We start from the raw sequence: 23,034 nt of genomic DNA, 5'->3' as shown, positions 1-23,034 counted from the left end.
ATTTGGGAACTTTTGAAACTGTTTTACTCTTGCCTTCTGGCGTAAACACTTTGATAAATGGGGCCTTGGTTTCCATTTTTCATCATTCCCATATCAGTAACATGTCTACCATCTGTGATTTCCATAATACCACAATTTTCCCTTCTTGGTCTTACAAGTTCAATGTTGAGTGTATTCATGATTACTGCATACACCTTAAGCAGCCTTGAAAATAAAACAAAATAAATATACATTTCATATTAGCATTGTAAGGAATAACAACCCAGTGTGTATATTTTTGAAGGATTTATCTAGTCCAAACACCTAAAAAAAGGTTGTTTCATTTTGTATCTTCTATATTGTAGGTTTTGTTTTTTGTTATTTTGTCTCGTTATTTCTGATTTTCCAGATTTACTTGTCACAATAATATTTCTCGATTTTTATTAAAGTTTTACTAGGATATGTTATATTTTGTTATAGTGCAATAATATTTAATGAATCTGGTTTAAATGAGGTAAACACAGAGAGCTGTTTTTACTGTTTAGCAGTAGGCAAAGGTCAAATAAAGATACAGGAACAAAGGTCACCAAAAGCAGTAAAAGGAAAAAATGGACGGCAAAATAAAATATTTGCTGTTACTATCTCTCTATCTTTTGTTTTCTAGTTCAAACGTAACTTCATTGAAGGCACAATATGACCCCATACAACACATACATTCTGCACCATTCTTCCATGGCATGGATCCCCCTCCTGTCTTTTCTGGACTATGGTGATGTTTGGTTTATAGTGACATCCAGGCAGTCATTGGTCATCACAGTAATGTAACATGGATAGATGATTAATTCTGTAGGCACACAATATCCTTTTAATAACCCAATTCTCAGCAGGACATCATTGTTCTAAACCTCATAATAACTAGAACAGATTCATCTTCCTTTCTTTGGGATGGTTTCCATGTAGCCTTTATTGTTGTTTTTTCCATTTTCCTACATGCAATGTGCTTATTGCTCTTTCTCTTGTACTGCCTTGAAGAACTCAAGGATGCCATAGATGAAGTCATGCCAGAGCTGAGGAAAGAGAATGCCAGAGTATTCTACATCACTGAAACACCCGTCAGTGAAGGGACAGAAACCTTTCTCGACAAAGTCAAATCCGCTTCGTGTGACTCCGTTCCAAAATCCCTCAGGTCATTTGTTGGGAAAAAAACACTGGCAATGTACATTTTCACATCTGGAACCACAGGTAATGCTTCTCATCCCACCTTTTATCTTTGCCTTGAAATCCTGAAAGATCATATTGTCGACCTCGTATCTGTACAAACTTTCCACTGTAGATACGGCTGGAAACCAGTGAAATACACCTATATTGCTGTGGATTTTACAGCAGATTTCACACTTAGCAATGCAAAGAGAGCGATCTTATATAAAGTATGATTTAAAGAAGCACTCCTCCTCCCCACCTCAAAATTTGTATCCTCTTAGTATATTACAATCATCAAACTATAAGGCACTGTGTACTTATAATTGCTCATTTTGCCCTTCAACCCAGTTCATTCTTCTCTTTTCCATTAGGTCTATGACATCACATGTTTAATAAATGACTAGCTGAATCCTTCTAAGCTCTATGTAGAATCAGGAGGTCAATTTTCCCTGTATGAGTCACAAGTCGCTGCAAAAGTCCCTGGCAGGAGAAGGAGCGAAGTAGCTGGGTCAGGAGTTGAAGAGCGGGAAAATTCATGCAGGAAAAAGAGGCTTCCTGTTTATAAAAACTGAGAAAAGTGAAGAATTAGCAGGGTAGAAAGGCAAAATGTGCAATTGTAAGTACACAGTGATTATATAATATGATGATTGCAATATATTAAAATGATATAAACTTTGATGGGAGGATTGCTTCTTTAGGTGGATTTTTCATTACTTTTTGTACTGATGACCTTTCCTTAGGATATGTTATTAATATCAGATCAGTGTGGGCCGACATTGGGACCCCCACCAATTAGCTGTTATCATATCCTGCAGTGGACAAATGTAAACTATGTACACCTCCGTCACACAGTATAGCGTCTGCTGACTAATGGATACTGTGTAGGACCTGATGTGTAGTTCCTGTAGTGGCCACTAAACGGTATGATGGAGCTGTGGTGTTCTACTCCATACATTGTTATTTACCTCTGGCCACCACCAAATCTGATAACAGCTAATCAGTGAGGTTGTCAGGTGTCAGACCGCCACTGATCTTCCATTGATGACCTATCTTTTATAATTTGTGCTGTTGAGTATATTTTTGGCAGCATATGTACAGTGGGGCAAAAAAGTATTTAGTCAGTCAGCAATAGTGCAAGTTCCACCACTTAAAAAGATGAGAGGCGTCTGTAATTTACATCATAGGTAGACCTCAACTATGGGAGACAAACTGAGAAAAAAAATCCAGAAAATCACATTGTCTGTTTTTTTATCATTTTTTTTGCATATTATGGTGGAAAATAAGTATTTGGTCAGAAACAAACAATCAAGATTTCTGGCTCTCACAGACCTGTAACTTCTTCTTTAAGAGTCTCCTCTTTCCTCCACTCATTACCTGTAGTAATGGCACCTGTTTAAACTTGTTATCAGTATAAAAAGACACCTGTGCACACCCTCAAACAGTCTGACTCCAAACTCCACTATGGTGAAGACCAAAGAGCTGTCAAAGGACACCAGAAACAAAATTGTAGCCCTGCACCAGGCTGGGAAGACTGAATCTGCAATAGCCAACCAGCTTGGAGTGAAGAAATCAACAGTGGGAGCAATAATTAGAAAATGGAAGGCATACAAGACCACCGATAATCTCCCTCGATCTTGGGCTCCACGCAAAATCCCACCCCGTGGGGTCAGAATGATCACAAGAACGGTGAGCAAAAATCCCAGAACCACGCGGGGGGACCTAGTGAATGAACTGCAGAGAGCTGGGACCAATGTAACAAGGCCTACCATAAGTAACACACTACGCCACCATGGACTCAGATCCTGCAGTGCCAGACGTGTCCCACTGCTTAAGCCAGTACATGTCCGGGCCCGTCTGAAGTTTGCTAGAGAGCATTTGGATGATCCAGAGGAGTTTTGGGAGAATGTCCAACAGTGTGTGGCAACCTTATGAAGACTTACAGAAAACGTTTGACCTTTGTCATTGCCAACAATGGATATATTACAAAGTATTGAGATGAAATTTTGTTTCTGACCAAATACTTATTTTCCACCATAATATGCAAATAAAATGATAAAAAAACAGACAATGTGATTTTCTGGATTTTTTTTTCTCAGTTTGTCTCCCATAGTTGAGGTCTACCTATGATGTAAATTACAGACGCCTCTCATCTTTTTAAGTGGTGGAACTTGCACTATTGCTGACTGACTAAATACTTTTTTGCCCCACTGTACACTACTTTGTAAGAAAACACGAGATATTGCACTGAGAGAACAGCTTGTGGATATTTTATTTATTTGTCAGTGTAGTCAGAGACTGGCAGAGCGTTGTGGATGAACCATGCCGAGTTCAGGATTGGTTTGGATATGCAAAGTGTTATGGGCGGCCACAAAGAAGGATGATGCAATAGTTTAGACAGGACATGATGAGGACATGTAGAAGTTTTTATATTTTTCTGTAAGATTCCATGTTATGTCTCAACAGGACTTCCAAAAGCAGCTATCATTGATCACCAGCGCCTCAGCGCGGCTAGTGGCCTGTTTGAACTTTGCCACGTTCGGCCCAGGGACATTGTGTATATTACCCTCCCACTATACCACAGCTCAGCTATGTTGATTGGAGTCCACGGCTCTATCCTTAAAGGTAACATCACTTATTTTGATGGTTTCTGCAAGCAACTGCCGTCAAGCAAAAAATATTTTGTGGTTCATTTGTTTGTTTTCTTTTACTCCAGATTAAAAAGTGAAAGCTGAACACAATGTTTAATTTTGTCAACAGGTTCACTTTCCACTTTGACACCTGTGATATTTTTCCATGGATGCGAGCCTTTAAAGAGTAACTGTCATTAATTTGTATTTCATAAATGAATAGTACACGTGAAAATAAGCAACTTTGTAATATATCTGCTTCTTTCTCAGCCAAAATTGATCAGCCATTATCAAAATTGTCAACTCTGAGGTAAAATCTGTATTCGGGGAAGACAGACTTTCCCATTGCTGAGATAGGAGATGGCGGCTGCTACTGATACAATTCTTTCTTAGATGAGAGAAGGGAGGAGCTAGAGACAGAGCTCCACCCTCCTATCTACATAGATTTGTATCCGAAGCTACCGCCATCTCCTCTCAGTAATGGGAAAGTCTGTCTTCCCTTAATGCAGATTTTACCTCAGAATTGAGGATTTTGATAATGACCAATGAATTCTGGAAGAGAAAGAAGCAGATTTATCTGATAAGATATATTACAAAGTTGATTATTTTGCTGTGTACTATTGATGGATGAAATTAAAAGTAAAACGATGATATCGCGTTAAATAATGACCTTATGTCCGACAATTAACAGTGGAAAACCAAAATATTTTATTGAAAACTAATAGGTGTGATGAATGCTGTACCGCATATAATTCATCAGACTTGTTAGTAATCAAAAGTTGTCCACAGATTTATTGGCATTTGTGTAATTACCTGAAGACCAACCAAGGAAACCGAGAGGCACGTCTCAGCCAGCACCTGGCGAGTACACTTACTTGGTCTGAATGTTGCGTGGTGCGGGTGGCAGTAGCCATGGGCGAGGCACTCCTCTCATATGCTCCAGCATGTTACATGAAAGTGGGTGTCCTTGCTGGATGTGTGGACTTGTGCTGTGAGGGCGCTACCCCCGTGCAGGGCGCATGAACTGATGACGCTGGTTTGTAAGCACCATCTGTTTCATAGTTCAATGAGGGAGACCATCAGTCAAAAATAAACTTTTTACTAAACTGAATCTTGGTAGGGAATATGTACAGGAGATAGAGGTTACACTACTTTGCAAATGTTTTTTTCACAACCAGGAGCATGTTCCACATAATCTTGATTCCTTCCTCTTTACTTGTCCTCGGTGTTCACTATTTCTCACTAATTCACCACAACCCAACTCGACACTATAGTTCAGCTTTGCAAGAGTCCTTTACTCAACCCGCGGTTCCTTGGTTTTCCTCTAAGGGAAGCTATGATGCCGGTATTGTCTGTTACTTAACTTTTCTAACGCTGATGATCTGAAACTGCTGCCCAGAGCTTTCAATATGCCTCATGTACTCAGTCCTCTCTAGGCCTGTTACCTTGAGGAGATATAAACTGCAAGGTGTCTTCTCCTAAGACCCTTCAGCAGGGAATCACTGTGTCTTTCAATCACTATACCTCTTTACTGCCCCTGATCATGTTCTTTTTCTTCCAGTTTCCTCTCACTTCAGGGACACCCAAGAATGCGACACTACTCACATTGAACCTTATGTCCTTTCTCTATGCACCGTGGACCCTGTCTGACTCACTACCAGGAAACTGTCACTTTCCCTTCATATTTCCCCTCCCACTATGGGCTAGTCCTAAACATTAACTCTTGCTATCTCTACTGTCAGGCAATTCACATTATTAACATTACTGACATTTAATGCACATCATTATTCACATTAATCATCACAGTTCATATTACAGAGACTCATTTAAATCTTCAATGGTGAACATGGGCAATATGTCCATCTCCTTACATGAGCATCTTAATTTGGCTGCATACCATCTAAGCATTTGAGCAACATATTACACATTCGCATCCCATTATTTAACCCTTACAGGAGAGTAACCAAGATATTACAAAATCAGTATCCGTGCAGTGTGTTGTACAGTAGAACCAGTGGTGTAAGTTGAAGTCATAGGGCACCAATTCAAAGCCTCCAACGGAGCCCAAAATGGGTCAAAAGGGCCTTTTAGAGGCCCCCAGAGCCCAGACTTCGGGGCTCAGATATGACTGCAAGCCTTGCACCCACTTTAGTTACGCCCTTAGTATCACTTCATCTATACCAATGTGTCATTGACAGTACAGTGGCATGTAAAGTTTGGTCACCAGTGGTCAACATTACTGTTCTTTTAAACCATTAAGCAAGTTGAAGATTAAATGATTGACCAGGGTGCCCAAACCTTTAAAATCCACAGTAGAAAGTTTAGAGAATGGATATTGTCCTGACAGGCAGAAGTGAAGGGAAGGTTTAATTTCATGGCACAGATATTTCTACACACTAAAGAATAATGTTAAGGTATGTGTCCACGTGCAGGAAACGCTGCGTGTCTGGCGCTGCATAGAGCCGCAGCGTCAGACACGCAGCGTCCAGATGTTACAGCATAGTGGAGGGGATTTAATGAAATCCCGTCTCCACTATGCGTGGTAACACGCACGCGGCGGCCCTGCGACTCCGGACATGCTGCGCGTCTTTTCAGATCGCAGCATGTCCGTATATCTTGCGGCGACGCTGCGTCACCGCAAGATATAGCACAGGGCCCTATGGTGGGGAGCGATGATGCCGGATGTGTGCTGTGAACACATCCGGCATCATCGCGTCCCAGAAAGGGGGAGGGGCTTACCGCAGAGCGGCTAAGCCGCTCCGGCGATACCGCCGGCCATCCTGAAAGTGGACACATACCCTTACTTTGTGGGAAGTTATTTAATGATTTATCGAGTTATGTTTTTTTTACTTATTGTTCTCAGGTGCTACTATAGTCTTGCGAAAGAGGTTTTCAGCGAGCCAATTTTGGGATGACTGCCGAAAATACAACGTGACTGTTGTGCAATACATTGGGGAGGTGCTACGATACCTATGTAACGTACCAAAGGTACCTTTATCCTCTAGTGAAATGTAAAATTTTAATAGGATCAGGTGTAAGATATTTCTCATATTTAGTGGAATGCCACCAGGGCCTAGGGATACTCAATACCGGGTCCGGTGGTCATTAAAGGGGAAGTCACAGTGGCAGTGACCCAGTCTGTGGCCCTGGGAGTCCAAATTAAAGAAAATGTCTTTAAAGGGGTTATTAGAAATAATAATGTTTGTGACGCCACCTGTGGTATTCGGTCAGGGATGACCGACGCTGCTTAAAGGGGTCCTCTGGGGAGTGATAGCACTGCAGCAAGGATGGTATGGCTTTCCACAGGTGAAGCGATGGGTTGGCATGACAACCAGAGGTCTCCTGGAGACCTCTATGGTTGTCACTGCCGGATTGCTATGAGCATTACCCAGTGGTCGGTGCTCATAGCAAGTGAGGTATTCTGCTACATACAGGCGATCTGATCATTGGCTGCATGTGGCAGAGCCAATCGGGTTATGGCAGCTTCTAGTCTCCCATGGAGACTATTGAAGCATGCCAAAAGTGGAAAAAAATTGTTTTTAAAAACATAAAAGATCATATAAAAGTTCAGATCACCCCCCTTTGGCCCAATTTAAAAAAAAAAAGAAAAAAAAACAAATCAAACCTACACATATTTGGCATCACCACGTTCAGAATCGCCCGATCTATCAATGAAAAAAAAAGATTAACCTGATCGCTAAACGGCGTAGCGAGAAAAAAAAAAGTCAAAACGCCAGAATTACATTTTTTTGGTCGCCGCGACATTGCATTAAATTGCAATAATGGGCGATCAAAAGATTGTATTTGCACCAAAATGGAATCATTAAAAATATCAGCTCGGCATGCAGAAAATAAGCCCTCATCCAACCCCAGATCACGAAAAGTGGAGACGCTACAGGTATCGGAAAATGGCACAATTTCTTTTTACCAAAGTTTGGAATTTCTTTTGACCACTTAGATAAAAAAGAACCTAGACATGTTTGGTGTCTATAAACTCGTAATGACCTGGAGAATCATAATGGCAGGTCAGTTTTAGCATTTAGTGAACCTAGTAAAAAAGCAAAGCAAAAAAATTTTTTGCAATTTTACTGCGCTTGGAATTTTTTTCCCATTTTCCTAGGACATGATATGTTAAAACCAATGATGTTATTCAAAATTACAACTCATCCCGCAAAAAATAAGCCCTCACATGGCCATATTGACGGGAAAATAAAAAAAGTTATGGCTCTGGAAAGAAAGGGAGCAAAAACCAAAAATGCAAATCCAAAAATACCTCAGGTCATGAAGGGGTTATATACATCTGTTAATCCTAATGGGGCTGATATACTTACTTTGAAAATTCACTTCAGCATTTCTGTATAAAATTCATATTAAAATTAGCATGTAATGAGTTCACACAGAACTGGACTCATAAAATGTTCATTATAGTAGTAGGCAGTAAAACTTTCAAAAATGGTTATACTGTCATTCTGACATAGATTTTTCAAACTAACTACACCAGCCTCATCAGAAATATTTAATAAATGTTTTCAGTTTGCATTGTGAAATCTGGTGGCAGATCTCCTTGCATATAATAAGAACTTCCACTTGCAAAGTAGATATTATTTTGAAAATATATTTTAATTATTTCTATAGATCCATCTATAGAAATGTTTAAACAGCTGGCACTGATGATTTTGGTAATATTGTAAAACATTTTGGCTATCATCACCGTGGTTAAATTATTACCAATTCTTGTTAATTTCTGACCAGCTTTACACTTTAAGCAGTTAATTTCCAACTTCTTTAAAAAGGAGTCTATCAGGGCGAAATTACTTAATTAAATAATCTCATCTCCATGTAGGGCAGCGTTCCATGAGAAGCAGTATACCTGTGGTAAGAAAATCTGCAGGCTACTATTCAATAGAACTCTTTTGAAATAATATGCAAATTTGGTGCTCAGTTCACTGTGGGTGGTTCACAGCTCTGTGCCTCAATCAGTCTGGCTGTTTGTCTCCTCCCTCCATTTCCTTGATCAACAGTGACAGAATAGGAAAAATAAAGGACTACACAGTTCCTGCTAAATTCATTAATTATTCCTTGAGGGGAAGAAAAAAGAACAATCCAGCCATAAAAGTCCCAGTACATCAGAGTTATGTTTGTGAAACAGAATTATATTTTATTAGGATCAGGTGACAACAAATAGAATAACAAACCAATGTCATAAATCCATGAAAGATAAAAAGACTAATAAAAACATGAGGTGCACACCCACAAAAATAATGACCAATGTCCAGAGGGGAGTATTAAAGAAAAAAATGAGGTAAAAGAGTATACGTTATATATGAAGCCCATAGAAGTTTGTATATATAGATATCACATATACAGCTCATGTACAGTATAACTATACCAGTACAAAATATAGAAAAAGATTATAAGTAAAGTGCTAGCGCAAGAATTACATAGTTCTTTAACCTTGCTTCTTGCACTGGCAGTTTGTATATACTTCGATCCCATAAACATCAGTTGAGTATGCACTAGCACTTTCTACATACTGTACTACACATAAGACTATGTAATTTTTGCACTAGCACCTTACATCTAATCTTTTTACTTGTCCTATATTTTGTTCTGGTATACTTATAAATGAGCTGTATCTGTGACATCTATTATCTATGGACCAACTGTCCAATTTTAGGTCTATAGGATCCAGTCTTTCGGTTTGTGAGGATGCTATATACATTACATAAAAGTAATATCAGATGAAAATCTCACATCTTATTCCTTATAATGCCCGCTCTTCAGAGTCAAATAGATGGGATACTAACAATTTCCAACTCGTGCCTGACCGATCGCATACTGCAATATGGACCATGGTGTAGGTTACTACGTGTGCTCTTTACAGTCGCTGATGTGCAGGTCCTGACTCCTGATGTTTGGCTTCCCTTAGACTGATGACGATGGGTCACATAATGTCCGGATCGCTATTGGGAACGGCCTGCGTACTGATGTGTGGAGCGAGTTTCTACGAAGATTTGGTGACATTCAGATGTATGAGTTTTACGCAGCGACTGAAGGAAATGTTATGTTCTTGAATTACACTAACACAGTTGGCGCAGTGGGCAGAGTAAATAAGTTCTACAAGGTAAGTTTCAAGGATCAATCAGATAATTGTAATAGTTGTATCTCATGGTCACATATGTTGCTATATTTCTGGCACAGATTAGTAATAAACAAATTATTCCTCCTTCGTTTATGACTTTTAATCATGGTGTTTCCCATGATTTTAATAATATATTAGATATGTTTATAGCTCAGTTTTATCCATATATACTAGAAATTGCAGGGATGGTATATATGATGGATACATACGTTTGCTAAGACTAGAGTTGTTTTATCTTGTTGTTTACAGTAACCATAGGAACCATTGCAGCACTTGCTTGCACTCATTGTGAGGCCAGTGTTTGCCTTGGCTGCTGATCTGTTAGAGTACTATTATCCTTTTCTATAACGCTCGTTTAGAAAAGATGCAGTTGTTCAACATACATTGTCATTTCAACTGTAACCTTCATTTGCGGTGAGGCGCCCTCTGCTGGTTGTTCCTGGAGCGTGGGAACTTTCCTAGAAAGCTCCCAGGCTCGAGTTCATATGAGGACCACCAGCAGAGGGCGCCTCACTGCAAATGAAGGTAAATATAGGTCATTGACCTACTTTACCTTCATTCCCTGGGGTTTTGCAAAATATTTTAACCCCTTCAGATGGATTTACATCGTGGGACCTTACAGATCTTCGGAAGGTATGTATATTGTTGGTTTATTATTTTTTCTTTGTTACAGAGCGAGGGTCTTCAGATGGATCGAGCGTAGAATAAATTATTACAACAACCTTTGTTTTTATTTCATTAAAATAATTTTTAATAATGTGTTTGTGTTTTTTTTAACTCTTTACTAGTATTGGATTAATAATGGATAGGTGTCATAATTGACGCCTCTCCATTATTAATTTGGCTTAATGTCACCTTACAATAGCAAGGTGGTATTAACCCTTCATTACCCCATATCCCACCGCTACACAAGAATGGGAAGAGAGTGGCTAAGTGCCAGAATAGGCGCATCTTCCAGATGTGCCTTTTCTGGGGTGGCTGGGGGCAGATGTTTTTTAGCCAGGGGGGGCCAATAACCGTGGACCCTCTCCAGGCTATTAATATCTGCCCTCAGTCACTGGCTTTACTACTCTGGCGGAGAAAATTGCACGGGAGCCCACGCCAATTTTTTCCGCCATTTAACCCTTTAATTTAATAGCTAGAACGGCCAAATTTTGCACATACTCACTACTAACATTAGTAGTGTGGAATATGCAAAAAAAAGGGGGATATGACATGGTTTACTGTATGTAAACCATGTCTCATATCATGTCGGGTTTAGGAAGGAGATAGCAAAAGCCGGTAATTGAATTACCGGCTTTAAAGCTATCTAGCGCTGTATGAAGTAATAATATACAGTGGGGCAAAAAAGTATTTAGTCAGTCAGCAATAGTGCAAGTTCCACCACTTAAAAAGATGAGAGGCGTATGTAATTTACATCATAGGTAGACCTCAACTATGGGAGACAAACTGAGAAAAAAAATCCAGAAAATCACATTGTCTGTTTTTTTAACATTTTTTTTTTTGCATATTATGGTGGAAAATAAGTATTTGGTCAGAAACAAAATTTCATCTCAATACTTTGTAATATATCCTTTGTTGGCAATGACAGAGGTCAAACGTTTTCTGTAAGTCTTCACAAGGTAGCCACACACTGTTGTTGGTATGTTGGGCCATTCCTCCATGCAGATCTCCTCTAGAGCAGTGATGTTTTTGGCTTTTCGCTTGGTAACACGGACTTTCAACTCCTTCCAAAGGTTTTCTATAGGGTTGAGATCTGGAGACTGGCTAGGCCACTCCAGGACCTTGAAATGCTTCTTACGAAGCCACTCCTTCGTTGCCCTGGCGGTGTGCTTTGGATCATTGTCATGTTGAAAGACCCAGCCACGTTTCATCTTCAATGCCCTTGCTGATGGAAGGAGGTTTGCACTCAAAATCTCACGATACATGGCCCCATTCATTCTTTCATGTACCCGGATCAGTCGTCCTTGCCCATTTGCAGAGAAACAGCCCCAAAGCATGATGTTTCCACCACCATGCTTTACAGTAGGTATGGTGTTTGATGGATGCAACTCAGTATTCTTTTTCCTCCAAACACGACAAGTTGTGTTTCTACCAAAAAGTTCCAGTTTGGTTTCATCAGACCATAGGACATTCTCCCAAAACTCCTCTGGATCATCCAAATGCTCTCTAGCAAACTTCAGACGGGCCCGGACATGTACTGGCTTAAGCAGTGGGACACGTCTGGCACTGCAGGATCTGAGTCCATGGTGGCGTAGTGTGTTACTTATGGTAGGCCTTGTTACATTGGTCCCAGCTCTCTGCAGTTCATTCACTAGGTCACCCCGCGTGGTTCTGGGATTTTTGCTCACCGTTCTTGTGATCATTCTGACCCCACGGGGTGGGATTTTGCGTGGAGCCCCAGATCGAGGGAGATTATCCGTGGTCTTGTATGTCTTCCATTTTCTAATTATTGCTCCCACTGTTGATTTCTTCACTCCAAGCTGGTTGGCTATTGCAGATTCAGTCTTCCCAGCCTGGTGCAGGGCTACAATTTTGTTTCTGGTGTCCTTTGACAGCTCTTTGGTCTTCACCATCGTGGAGTTTGGAGTCAGACTGTTTGAGGGTGTGCACAGGTGTCTTTTTATACTGATAACAAGTTTAAACAGGTGCCATTACTACAGGTAATGAGTGGAGGAAAGAGGAGACTCTTAAAGAAGAAGTTACAGGTCTGTGAGAGCCAGAAATCTTGATTGTTTGTTTCTGACCAAATACTTATTTTCCACCATAATATGCAAATAAAATGTTAAAAAAAACAGACAATGTGATTTTCTGGATTTTTTTTTCTCAGTTTGTCTCCCATAGTTGAGGTCTACCTATGATGTAAATTACAGACGCCTCTCATCTTTTTAAGTGGTGGAACTTGCACTATTGCTGACTGACTAAATACTTTTTTGCCCCACTGTATATACATATATGTGTCTACTGATTTTATATATATATATATATATATATATATATATATATATATATATATATATATATAGAGACAGTATATATGTTTTTGGTTTTTTTTAACACATGGATCCCTTGTATATCCGTATGTCGGTTTTGCAAGCCTGCGAGAAAAACACGCAGTACGGATGCCATACGGATTACATACGGAGGATGCCATGCGCAAAATACGCTGATACACCCTGCCTACGGAGGAGCTACGGACCACTATTTTGGGGAATTTTCAGTGTATTACGGCCGTAATATACGGACCGTATTGTCTTACGCTGAGTGTGACGCCGGCCTTAGACAGTAAAAAATAATCCAGTGCTCAGATGACATGGATCGCATGCGAGTACTATTCTTTTTTTTTTTTTTTATATAGACTCTTTCTCTTGAATGGACAATTTTGATTTGCAAACTGGATCAAAGGCAGACAAATCTATATCGTCCTGTCCAGACGTACCAGCTAGTTTTAATTATTTTTTCAAACCTATATGAGACTTTATTCACAGTGTTCAAATGAAGAGCTCATAGATTATCTATCCCAAATTTATTTTCCTAATCCCTCCCTGAAACTTGGAAGGCCCTGAATAAAGATCTTGCACAAGTTAAGGTTTTGGAAGTGATTGTGACAATGGTCACTAGTAGGTCTCCAGAGCCTGATGGCATTCCTGTAGAAATGAAAAAGAAATGTATAGACCAGCTTTGTTCCACTCTGTTGAAACCTACATAGAGGTGGGACATCGACCGCTATCCTTGAATGATGCTACATTAGTAGTTATATTTAAATCTGACAAACCTCCAGAAGAATGTGGGTCTTTTAGAGCCATATCCCTTCTCAATGTAAACTGTAAAATATTCACAATATCATGGCAAATCGGCTAATTTAAGTTATACTTGACATTGTTCATCTGGGTCAGTCTCCTTTTATGTCAAGTAGAACCACTTCAAAAAAATATCAGAACACAAGTCTTAGAACATGCCCGATGGGAAGATTGGACACTGGCATTATCAACAAAGCCAAAGCCTTTGATTCATTGTAGTGGTGATACCTGCAGCACTCGTTAATTACATTTTAATTTGTCTCTGGTTTGGTAACTGGATAAAGTATTATAGAAAAGTTATAGAGCTAGTATACTAGTTATTAATCGAATTAACTCCATTTTTTTTTCGAATTAAATAGGGGCACTTGACAAGGGTATCCACTTTCACCAATGTTATTTACATTGGCTATAGTCCTTAACTCTAAAACTGTATCAGGACTGCCTGGTTGAAGGAATTGTGCTTGGTGGGAGAGCAGGCAAGGTGGGGTGTATGATCTGATTTTGTTTCGTTCACATATTTAGACACTTTTTTTGCCTCGATCTATTAATCTTATAAGCCAGTTTGGGTCCTTCTCAGATCTTAAAATAAATTGGGAAAAGTCAGTCATAATGTCTTTTAAAGTTGACTACGATATCACTGAGCTATGTGGCCTTAAATATCTAGGAATAACTATTAATAGAGTCCCTATAGAGCTGAGCCCACATCTTTCTGTTTTGAACAGCTGACATGTGCCTGTAACAGCTGCTGATGGAATCGCAATCCACCTGTGGCTTTTAATCCAGTAAATGCTGCTGTCATCCTCTGACAGCTGCATTTAACTCACGCTTCCGGGAAGTGCGCCGGAAATCCCGTCCATCGGTGACCCCGTCATGTAATCGCGGGTCACCGATGGGTTGGCACGACAACCAGAGGTCTCCAGCAGACCTCTATGGTTCAACCACAAAAGAAAATCCAGCTCACCACTTGGCAATTCCACATTTCTGGAGCCTGTCCCCCAGTGCTGTATATCCTCCCCCCAGTGCTGTATATTCCCCCCAGGGCTGTATGTGCCCCCAAGTGATACGTATATTCCTCAGTGCTGCATTTACCCCAGAAGTACTGTATATCCCCCACCTGTGATGTATATATCCCCCAGTGATGTATGTGACCCCACCAGTGATGTATATTTCCCCCAAGGACATATATACCCCCAGTGCTGTCTGTGCTCCCTAGTAATGTATATAGCCCTTCAGTGTTGTCTATTCCCGCCAGCCTCCTCGGTGATGAATGTGTGGCCTCCGAATGATTGTAGAGATTTCCAAATGGCCCCCCGACTGGAAAAAATGCTCCCCACCCCTGACTTAAATAAAAAAGAACCAAGACATGTTTGGTGTCTATGAACTCGAAAGGATCTGGAGAATGATAATGGCAGGTCAGTTTTTACATGTAGTGAACATGGTAAAAGAAAACCCCCCAAAAAACTGTGACATTGCATTTTTTTGCAATTTCACCACACGTTGAATTTTTTTCCCATTTTTCAGCACATGATATGTTAAACTAATGGTGTCATTCAAAAGTATAACATGTCTCGCAAAAATCAAGCCCTCACATGGCCATTTTTACTGAAAAATAAAAAAAGTTGTGGGAAGAAGGGGAGCAAAAAACGAAAACGAAAAATGGCCCGGGTGTTAAGGGTTTAAGAATAAATTTAAGACTTAAGGTACCTTCACACTGAACAACTTAACAACGATAACGATAGCAATCTGTGACGTTGCAGCGTCCTGGATAGCGATATCATTGTGTTTGACACGCAGCAGCGATCAGGATCCTGCTGTGACATCGTTGGTCGGAGCTAGAAGGCCAGCACTATTTCGTCGCTGGATCACCCGCTGATGTCTTCACTGGTAACCAGGGTAAACATCGGGTTACTAAGCGCAGGGCCGCGCTTAGTAACCCGATGTTTACCCTGTTTACCAGTGTAAATGTAAAAAAAACCAAACAGTACATACTTACATTCCGGTGTCTGTCGCGTCCCCCGGCGTTCTGCTTCCCTGCACTGTGTCAGCGCCGGCTTGCCGTAAAGCAGAGCACAGCAGTGACGTCACCGCTCTGCTTTACGGCCGGCGCTTACACAGTGCAGGGAAGCGGACGCCGGGGGACGCGACAGACACCAGAATGTAAGTATGTACTGTATGTTTTTTTTTACATTTACACTGGTAACCAGGGTAAACATCGGGTTACTAAGCGCGGCCCTGCGCTTAGTAACCCGATGTTTACCCTGGTTACCCGGGGACTTCGGCATCGTTGGTCGCTGGAGAGCTGTCTGTGTGACAGCTCTCCAGCGACCACACAGCGACGCTGCAGCGATCGGCATCGTTGTCTATATCGCTGCAGCGTCGCTTAATGTGACGGTACCTTTAAGGTTACCTTAGTGTAGTTAACACCAGTTTCTGAACGGATGTATCTTAATAAAATTGGTGATCATCCGTAAATGTCTGTATATGCTTGAGCATTCCTTGACACCAATACGCAGGCCCTTTTACACCGTTTGCATTCATTAACAACTATAATTATCTGGAGGTCTATGTAGGGGATAGAAAAATTGCAGTGACCTAGAGATCATGGTGATTATACCATGTTTGTAGTTTTATTATTTAGCAGAGCAGCTACAATATCTGAGATCTCGAGATAGACCCAACTCTGAAGCTCACCTAATTCTAAATCACTTTGGGCGACTACCAGGGGATCACACAGACTTTCACGTGGACCCCTACCTATACATATTAATTACAGGTTTGGAAGGCATTCAGACTTTGTGAATTTTACAGATTTGATTGAAGAGACCCACATTATGGGACAACCCCACATATTTACACTTAATACTCTTTAGCAAGAGTAGAGTTCTGGAAGCATCATGGAGTAACCCTAATTAAGAATATTATTGTAGATGGCGTATTTCCTTCTTTTTATTAAATAGCACCCCAATTTGACTTACCACGTTCAGCCTTTTACAGGTACCTGCAATAGATGCATGCATCTGCAGGATAGTTCTTTCCTCCGTGGCAGATGGTATCCATATCTGTGCACAGGGGTACTTAAAACTCAGGGTCCTATGGATATAGTATCAGCGCTTTTTACACATTTATGAAATTCTCTGATCTCTTCAACTTGGTACTTGAGTCCCCCATGTTAGTTTCTGCAGCGACAAATAATAATACAATGATTAAACTTCATATTGTACACCAGGGTTAATGAAGTCCTTCCAGAATACACATAATGGCTAAGCTGCCCCATGATTGCTGCCAGGGGTCACATTACTCATGCTGATTCTTGTCGGCAGTGGACAGTATTTTTTTTCTTTTTGGAGTGGTGGAAGTTCCAGTAGAAGATACAGCCGAGGGAATATGAGTATTCGGAATTGTAGATGAAGAATTATGGTCTGTCTCATTATGGTTGAATCCTCCTCCAAGAGGCGCTATTTATCGGAAAGAAAACTATTGCCAGGCACGGGATGGAAGAAAGATTGCCCAATATATCCCAATGAAAAACATTAGTCAATGTAATATCTTAGAAATATATAATTTCTAAAAATAAAGGATGACATCAAAAGTTTACAAAGCTATTGGGAAAATGATGTAATTCGCCCCTTACCTAGTCTTTGGGTCCAGCCCTTATTGAGACCTTATCCCATAACTCCATAATCTCTAGCAGTGATTATATTTTGTTTTCTTTGTCCAGTGCAAATGATGAATGTAATGCAGATGATATATCCTCTCTGTAACCAATAATTTCATTCCATGCTGATGCTAAAGTTTTTCTTAAAGCAAAAACAAAGGCAAAACGCAAAAAAAAAAAAGTCTGGTCATCTTCCTGACGCCTTCCAGGCGTCTTTTGAGCTTTCCCATTGCCTTGTATTGTAAAGTATAGAGCATCTTCTGAGTGGGGAAAAAAAACCACCAGAAGGATGGACATTTCAGTTCTTGTAACTGCTTGGCGGTTTTAGAAACCTGTAGTGGTTAAAAGACTTGCAAAAGCCTTAACATATGCCCAGGTGGTCATCTTTTCATAGAATTTCTTATGTTCATTCTTATGAGTATTGTTTGATAAGTTTTTCAAGCATTTTTTGGTGGCTGAAACTACCTGAAAAAGACATTGTGTGCACATACTCAACAGCTGTATTTAGGAGCAAAGGGAACTTTATAGGTGAAAAGGAGGATTACAATTGTCAAGATATTATTCTCATGTGGTTTAGTCATTATAATGAACAGGATATAATCTATCCTTGCATATACTGCATAAAAAATAAATATTTTTTTTAAATAAATAGTGCTTTTGGTCCCATTTCCACATCTATTATTTATGGTTACCCATTATAGTCTATGGGGTTATTCACATGTCAAGTTTTTTGTTTTTTTCTTGCGGAATAATTATCCACAGAATAAAAACAGGTAACTTGTTTGCTTGATTTTTTTTTAAACTTGCTTAATTAAAGAATAAAATAAATACATACAACAAAATATTTACTGCTCACGTATTGTGATTAGGAGGATTAAGATCATAAGATAATAATAATATAATAATAATAATTTTTATTTATATAGCGCCAACATATTCCGCAGCGCTTTACAAATTATAGAGGGGACTTGTACAGACAATAGACATTACAGCATAACAGAAATACAGTTCAAACAGATACCAGGAGGAACGAGGGCCCTGCTCGCAAGCTTACAAACTATGGGGAAAAGGGGAGACACGAGAGGTGGATGGTAACAATTGCTTTAGTTATTCGGACCAGCCATAGTGTAAGGCTCGGGTGTTCATGTAAAGCTGCATGAACTAGTTAACTGCCTAAGTATGTAGCAGTACAGACACAGAGGGCTAATACTGCATAAAGTGTATGAGAACATGATGCGAGGAACTTTTTTTTTTTTTTTTTTTTATTATAAATAGGCCACACATTGTTCCTTATTGCAGGAGGATTGCAATTACAAGATACCATTGCCTGCTAATATCTGGATTAGATCTTGGCTTTGCTATCATAACATGTGCCTTAATAGTACACCCTTTGGGGCTGTGTGTTATGAGATATGTTTAGGCATGCAGATGCCTAAACATATTGAATTTGAATTTGATAGTTTGTTTTTCTTCTTCTAGAACCAGTAGATCTGCAGGGTTTCTTAGGGACAGCCGCCTAGTAGCGGGGGCGCCATATCTGCTGTAAAGTAGGGTGCAAACCTCCGCTGTGTAGGCAGGTGTACTGAACACCTGCCTACACAGCGGAGGTTTGCACCCTACTTTATCAGGAGACAGTTTAGTGTTACTTTGGAGTTTTCTTCATTTTTATCTATCAACAAGTCCTATCTTCTTATATCATTAGGATGCATCTAGGTTCACTATTTTTGTAATTTCCTGTGCACATACAAATTTCTTAAGGCATTTTTTCTTGCTGCTACTAGTGCAATTTTTGCAAGCCTGTTTCATATGGTGGTTAGCCAGATTGGCACCCACCATTTATGGGTTGTGTGTGATTGATGTTATCACGCATCTAGAGCTTTACAGGGCAGTTAGAGACAGCTGCCGAGAAGCGGGGGCACCATTTGCGTCTATATGGGGTTCCAATCTTCGCTGGTAGGCAGGCAACAGGTTAGGCATTAGATCTATAGGGCAACCTAGTGTGCACCTTTTGTCTTTCTAGTATGTTTGTTGTTGTTAGTCCTTTTAATGTACTTAATAAAACTTAATCTTTATCTTATTTTTGGGGTTTTTTATGTTAGCCACTGTTATACCTCACCTATAGAGTTTAAGATAGTCATTTTCAATTCAGAATTATTTGTATCAATAAAAGTTTTTTTTATTTGCAGCACTTTAGACTCCAACTTCCTTCCCTTGTATACAAAGAATTATTTATGTAATAAGTATACATTGACACACCTTTTTTTAATTTAATAATATCTAATAATTGCGTTCCGGCGATCTTTTCTTTGTACATTACTTTTTTCTGTCCCTTTTTATCTTGCATTCTCTAATCTCTTAATCCCTTAATTTGAGAGGCAATGAAGATTTCCTTATTATTAGTTTAGTGCTCATTACTGATTGCTTTAAATGCATATATTATAATCACGCATGCTATTTAGTAAATTAATCCTCTTTTGTATATTTTCAAACATAAATACCTCAACCTGTTTAAATATCTGATCAACCTTCCTTATCCCAAATCTTTAATCTTTCACTATAATAATCTTTTACCATTGTATTTTACGTGTCTATTTCAACTAAATAGTGTGACCTAAATAGTGTCATGGTTTTAAGGTGTCCATTGGGTTCAACATATGACCTAAAATATTGATCCAGAAGAAAGCAATAACCCCATCAGGCAGATGCGCACTGCTCCATATTAGAGGAAAAACTCCTTCCTGACTCTACATACAACAATCAGACCACAGTAGTTCCCTAGATCAATTTCCCATCATAGAATTTAGTACCCAATAACCTGTAATATTATATTTTTCAAGAAAGGCATCCAGGCCCTCCTTGAACTTTCTTATTGAATCAACCATAACAAGATCACGTGGCCGAGAGAGAGTTCTATAGCTTCAGTGCTTGTACAGTGAAGTATCGCTGTCTGTGATGATGGAAACCTTTTTTCCTCTAGACGTAAAGGATGCCACCTTGTCACCATTGAAGACCTAGGGGTAATAAGTTCATTATGAAGATAGCACCCTCTCTCTACCTCTAGCTTTTTATTTCTATTTCCCAATCCCAAAATGTTCACATCCTGTTTCTTCTATACTCTCAGGTACTTTCCTACTAATGACAGTGAATACATTCAACATTTTTATGGCTTTGTTTATTCCTTAATACTAACTTAGCTCATTTCCTTTTAACAGAAAATATTACCATATGAATTTATCAAATATGATATTGAAAGAGATGAGCCTGTGAAAGATGCCAAGGAACGCTGTGTCAGAGCAAAGAAGGGTAAGTTATGCTTGAATCATCATATATGGACTCCTTTCTTGGCAACGTCTTGTTAATAGCAGGTATCATGTTTCCCCGAAAATAAGACCTACCCTGAAAAAAAGCCTTAACATGATTTTATAGGATTTTTAGAGTATGCTTGATAAATAAGCCCTACTCCAAAAATAATCCCTAGTTACAGTCAGAGCCAGAATTAGAGGGAGTCATACTGGACAATCGTCTAGGGCTCCCATTCTCTTAGGCGCCCCTTGTGTTTCTATCTCCAGGTTAAGACTGCATAAGGACCTTTGGTGACTTCATAGTCATGTGACCATAATGTTATCAAAGGTCTCTTAACTGCAGAAGTTTAGAGGAACTGATATGCAGGGCTGATTTTAAGGGGAAGTAAGAGTAAACTGGGCAAATTCTCAGGCTCCCCCCACTCTTTTAGGAGCCCCCAGAGTTTTAATTTCAGGGTATGTTCCTACAGTCAGTAAACGCTGCAGTTGCCTCAGCGGCCAGATGTTACAGCATAGTGGATGGGATTTGAAATCCCATGCCCACTATGCATGCACCTGTGCTGGCGGCTTACCTGCGGAGATGGACATATGGCACGTCTTTCCAAATTTCACCCGTACAATGTATTGGGTTCGGTAATTTTGCACGGTTCAATGAACACATGCGGAATCACCTGCGTTCAAAATCCAGCAGCGCTTTGGACACAGAGAACATGTGCTGCGTCCAGAGCGCTGCCTAATACTGAACATGTGGACATACCCTCAAGGTTAAGACTGCTTAGGGTATGTGCACACGATCAGGAATGGCTCAGTGCTTGTTTAGGATTTGACGCAGGTGAAATCTGAACCAAATCTGCATCTGAAGTCACTTGCAGGTCACCTGCGTTTTTATCTGCGTTTTACATAGGTTTTTGATGCTTTTTTTTCCGCATGCATTTTTTATGCATTTTTTCATTGCATCCGTTTTTTTTGTCACTTGAAATAAAGCTAATTGAAAGTTGTATTCCGGGAAGGAAAAAAAAAGTGATTTCCTGTTTGCAGATATATTGTGGTATGTGCACACGGTCAGTAAACGCTGCAGGTTGGACGCTGCATACATCAGCAACGTCCAACCCATAGCGGCCAGATGTTACAGCACAGTGGAGGAGACTTCAAGAAATCCCATGCCCACTATGCGTGTAGAGCGCCCCCAGACACAGGGCCACGAGTTCTCGGTACTGGGCCTCTCTGGTTCGGTTCTGAGGCTGTCACGGTGGCTAGACCCGGTCCGCGACCCTGCTAAGGGGCGTCCAATAAAGGTGGTACAGTCTGTCAGGGGTTCGTGACGCCACCTGTGGTGTTCGGTCAGGGTGACCGACGCTGCTGTGGGATCCGCTGGGGTGATGGAATGGCAGCTGGATGGTATACCTTCCCACAGGTGAAGTATGTCCCCAGGGCTTCCCAGTAAGGTAGATGGTAATGGTGTAGGGTGCAGTCAATAACGAGGACACAAAGTTGCAGTCTCTTTACCTCTTTACTGAAGACTTCAGGATCCGCAATCCAGAGCACGCTTAACAGGGCCATCTGAGACCGGCCGGTCCGATGGGCACATCCAGAGTTTCCTTCGCAGATGGAAATCGTTGCCTACCACTAGCGCCTGTGTGTTGTAGTCCTACCCTGCTGAGCATTCGGAATAGTCCTCACAACTGCTGTTCTCATTCGTTCTCTACAGCTCTCTCTCTTTCTTTGGTTCCAGATCTTTCTAGTTCAACGTCCCCCAGGTATGTTATGGCTGGGACGCACCCGTATGACGGGAAGGCCTGGAGGTCTTCCGGGACCCTAGAGACGCCCCTCTCCCACTGTTGCCCCCTATGTCTTCGTAGGTGTTTAGGTGAGACAGCCAACCTATAATTAACTGTCCTGTGGAGTTCGAAGTAAGGCCTAGAGTCAGTTACTCCCGCGGTGTTCCGGCCACTGGCTACGCGCCTCAGTAGGATGTTGCCTCGGTCTCACGGCACGACTCCTACTGGTACTCCTTTGTGCTTGATCTCGTTTACACTGTTCCACAATATCCTTCCCTTCGTGTCTCTCTCTTGGATACCGCCGCGGGGTGTGCAGGCGCGGTTCCGTTATGTTCTATTCTGTTTGCTAGGCACCTGCCAGGTTCCCACGCCTGACAGGGACCCCCCTGTGTCTTCTCCCTGCAACACCCCTTGCCACGGGATGTTGCCTGAATCCAACCCAGTCAGCTTCTAACTAACCTCCTCCCCGACCCCTAGTTTTACCAGTGTGAGGAGTGGCCCAATAAATAAAGCCTTTTGCTCCCCCTAGTGGCCGGAGTGTGAAGTGTAAA

At 40.6% G+C, this 23,034-nt stretch overlaps 1 protein-coding gene across 1 annotated transcript in view; it reads left to right on the top strand.

Moving 5' to 3' along the window:
- SLC27A2 (solute carrier family 27 member 2) overlaps positions 1-23,034 on the top strand; it is an 84,857-nt gene that overhangs the window by 35,142 nt on the left and 26,681 nt on the right. The window contains exons 2-6 of the mRNA XM_069766076.1: positions 1,012-1,221; positions 3,643-3,801; positions 6,670-6,794; positions 9,736-9,930; positions 20,616-20,706. Coding sequence (XP_069622177.1) covers positions 1,012-1,221; positions 3,643-3,801; positions 6,670-6,794; positions 9,736-9,930; positions 20,616-20,706 — 780 coding nt within the window. The remainder of the gene's footprint in view (positions 1-1,011; positions 1,222-3,642; positions 3,802-6,669; positions 6,795-9,735; positions 9,931-20,615; positions 20,707-23,034) is intronic.

Source organism: Ranitomeya imitator, chromosome 4 (genome assembly GCF_032444005.1).
Source record: "Ranitomeya imitator isolate aRanImi1 chromosome 4, aRanImi1.pri, whole genome shotgun sequence".
NCBI lineage: Eukaryota > Metazoa > Chordata > Amphibia > Anura > Dendrobatidae > Ranitomeya > Ranitomeya imitator.
The sequence above is the reverse complement of the archived record's forward strand: the minus strand, read 5'-3'. Positions and strand labels throughout refer to the sequence as shown.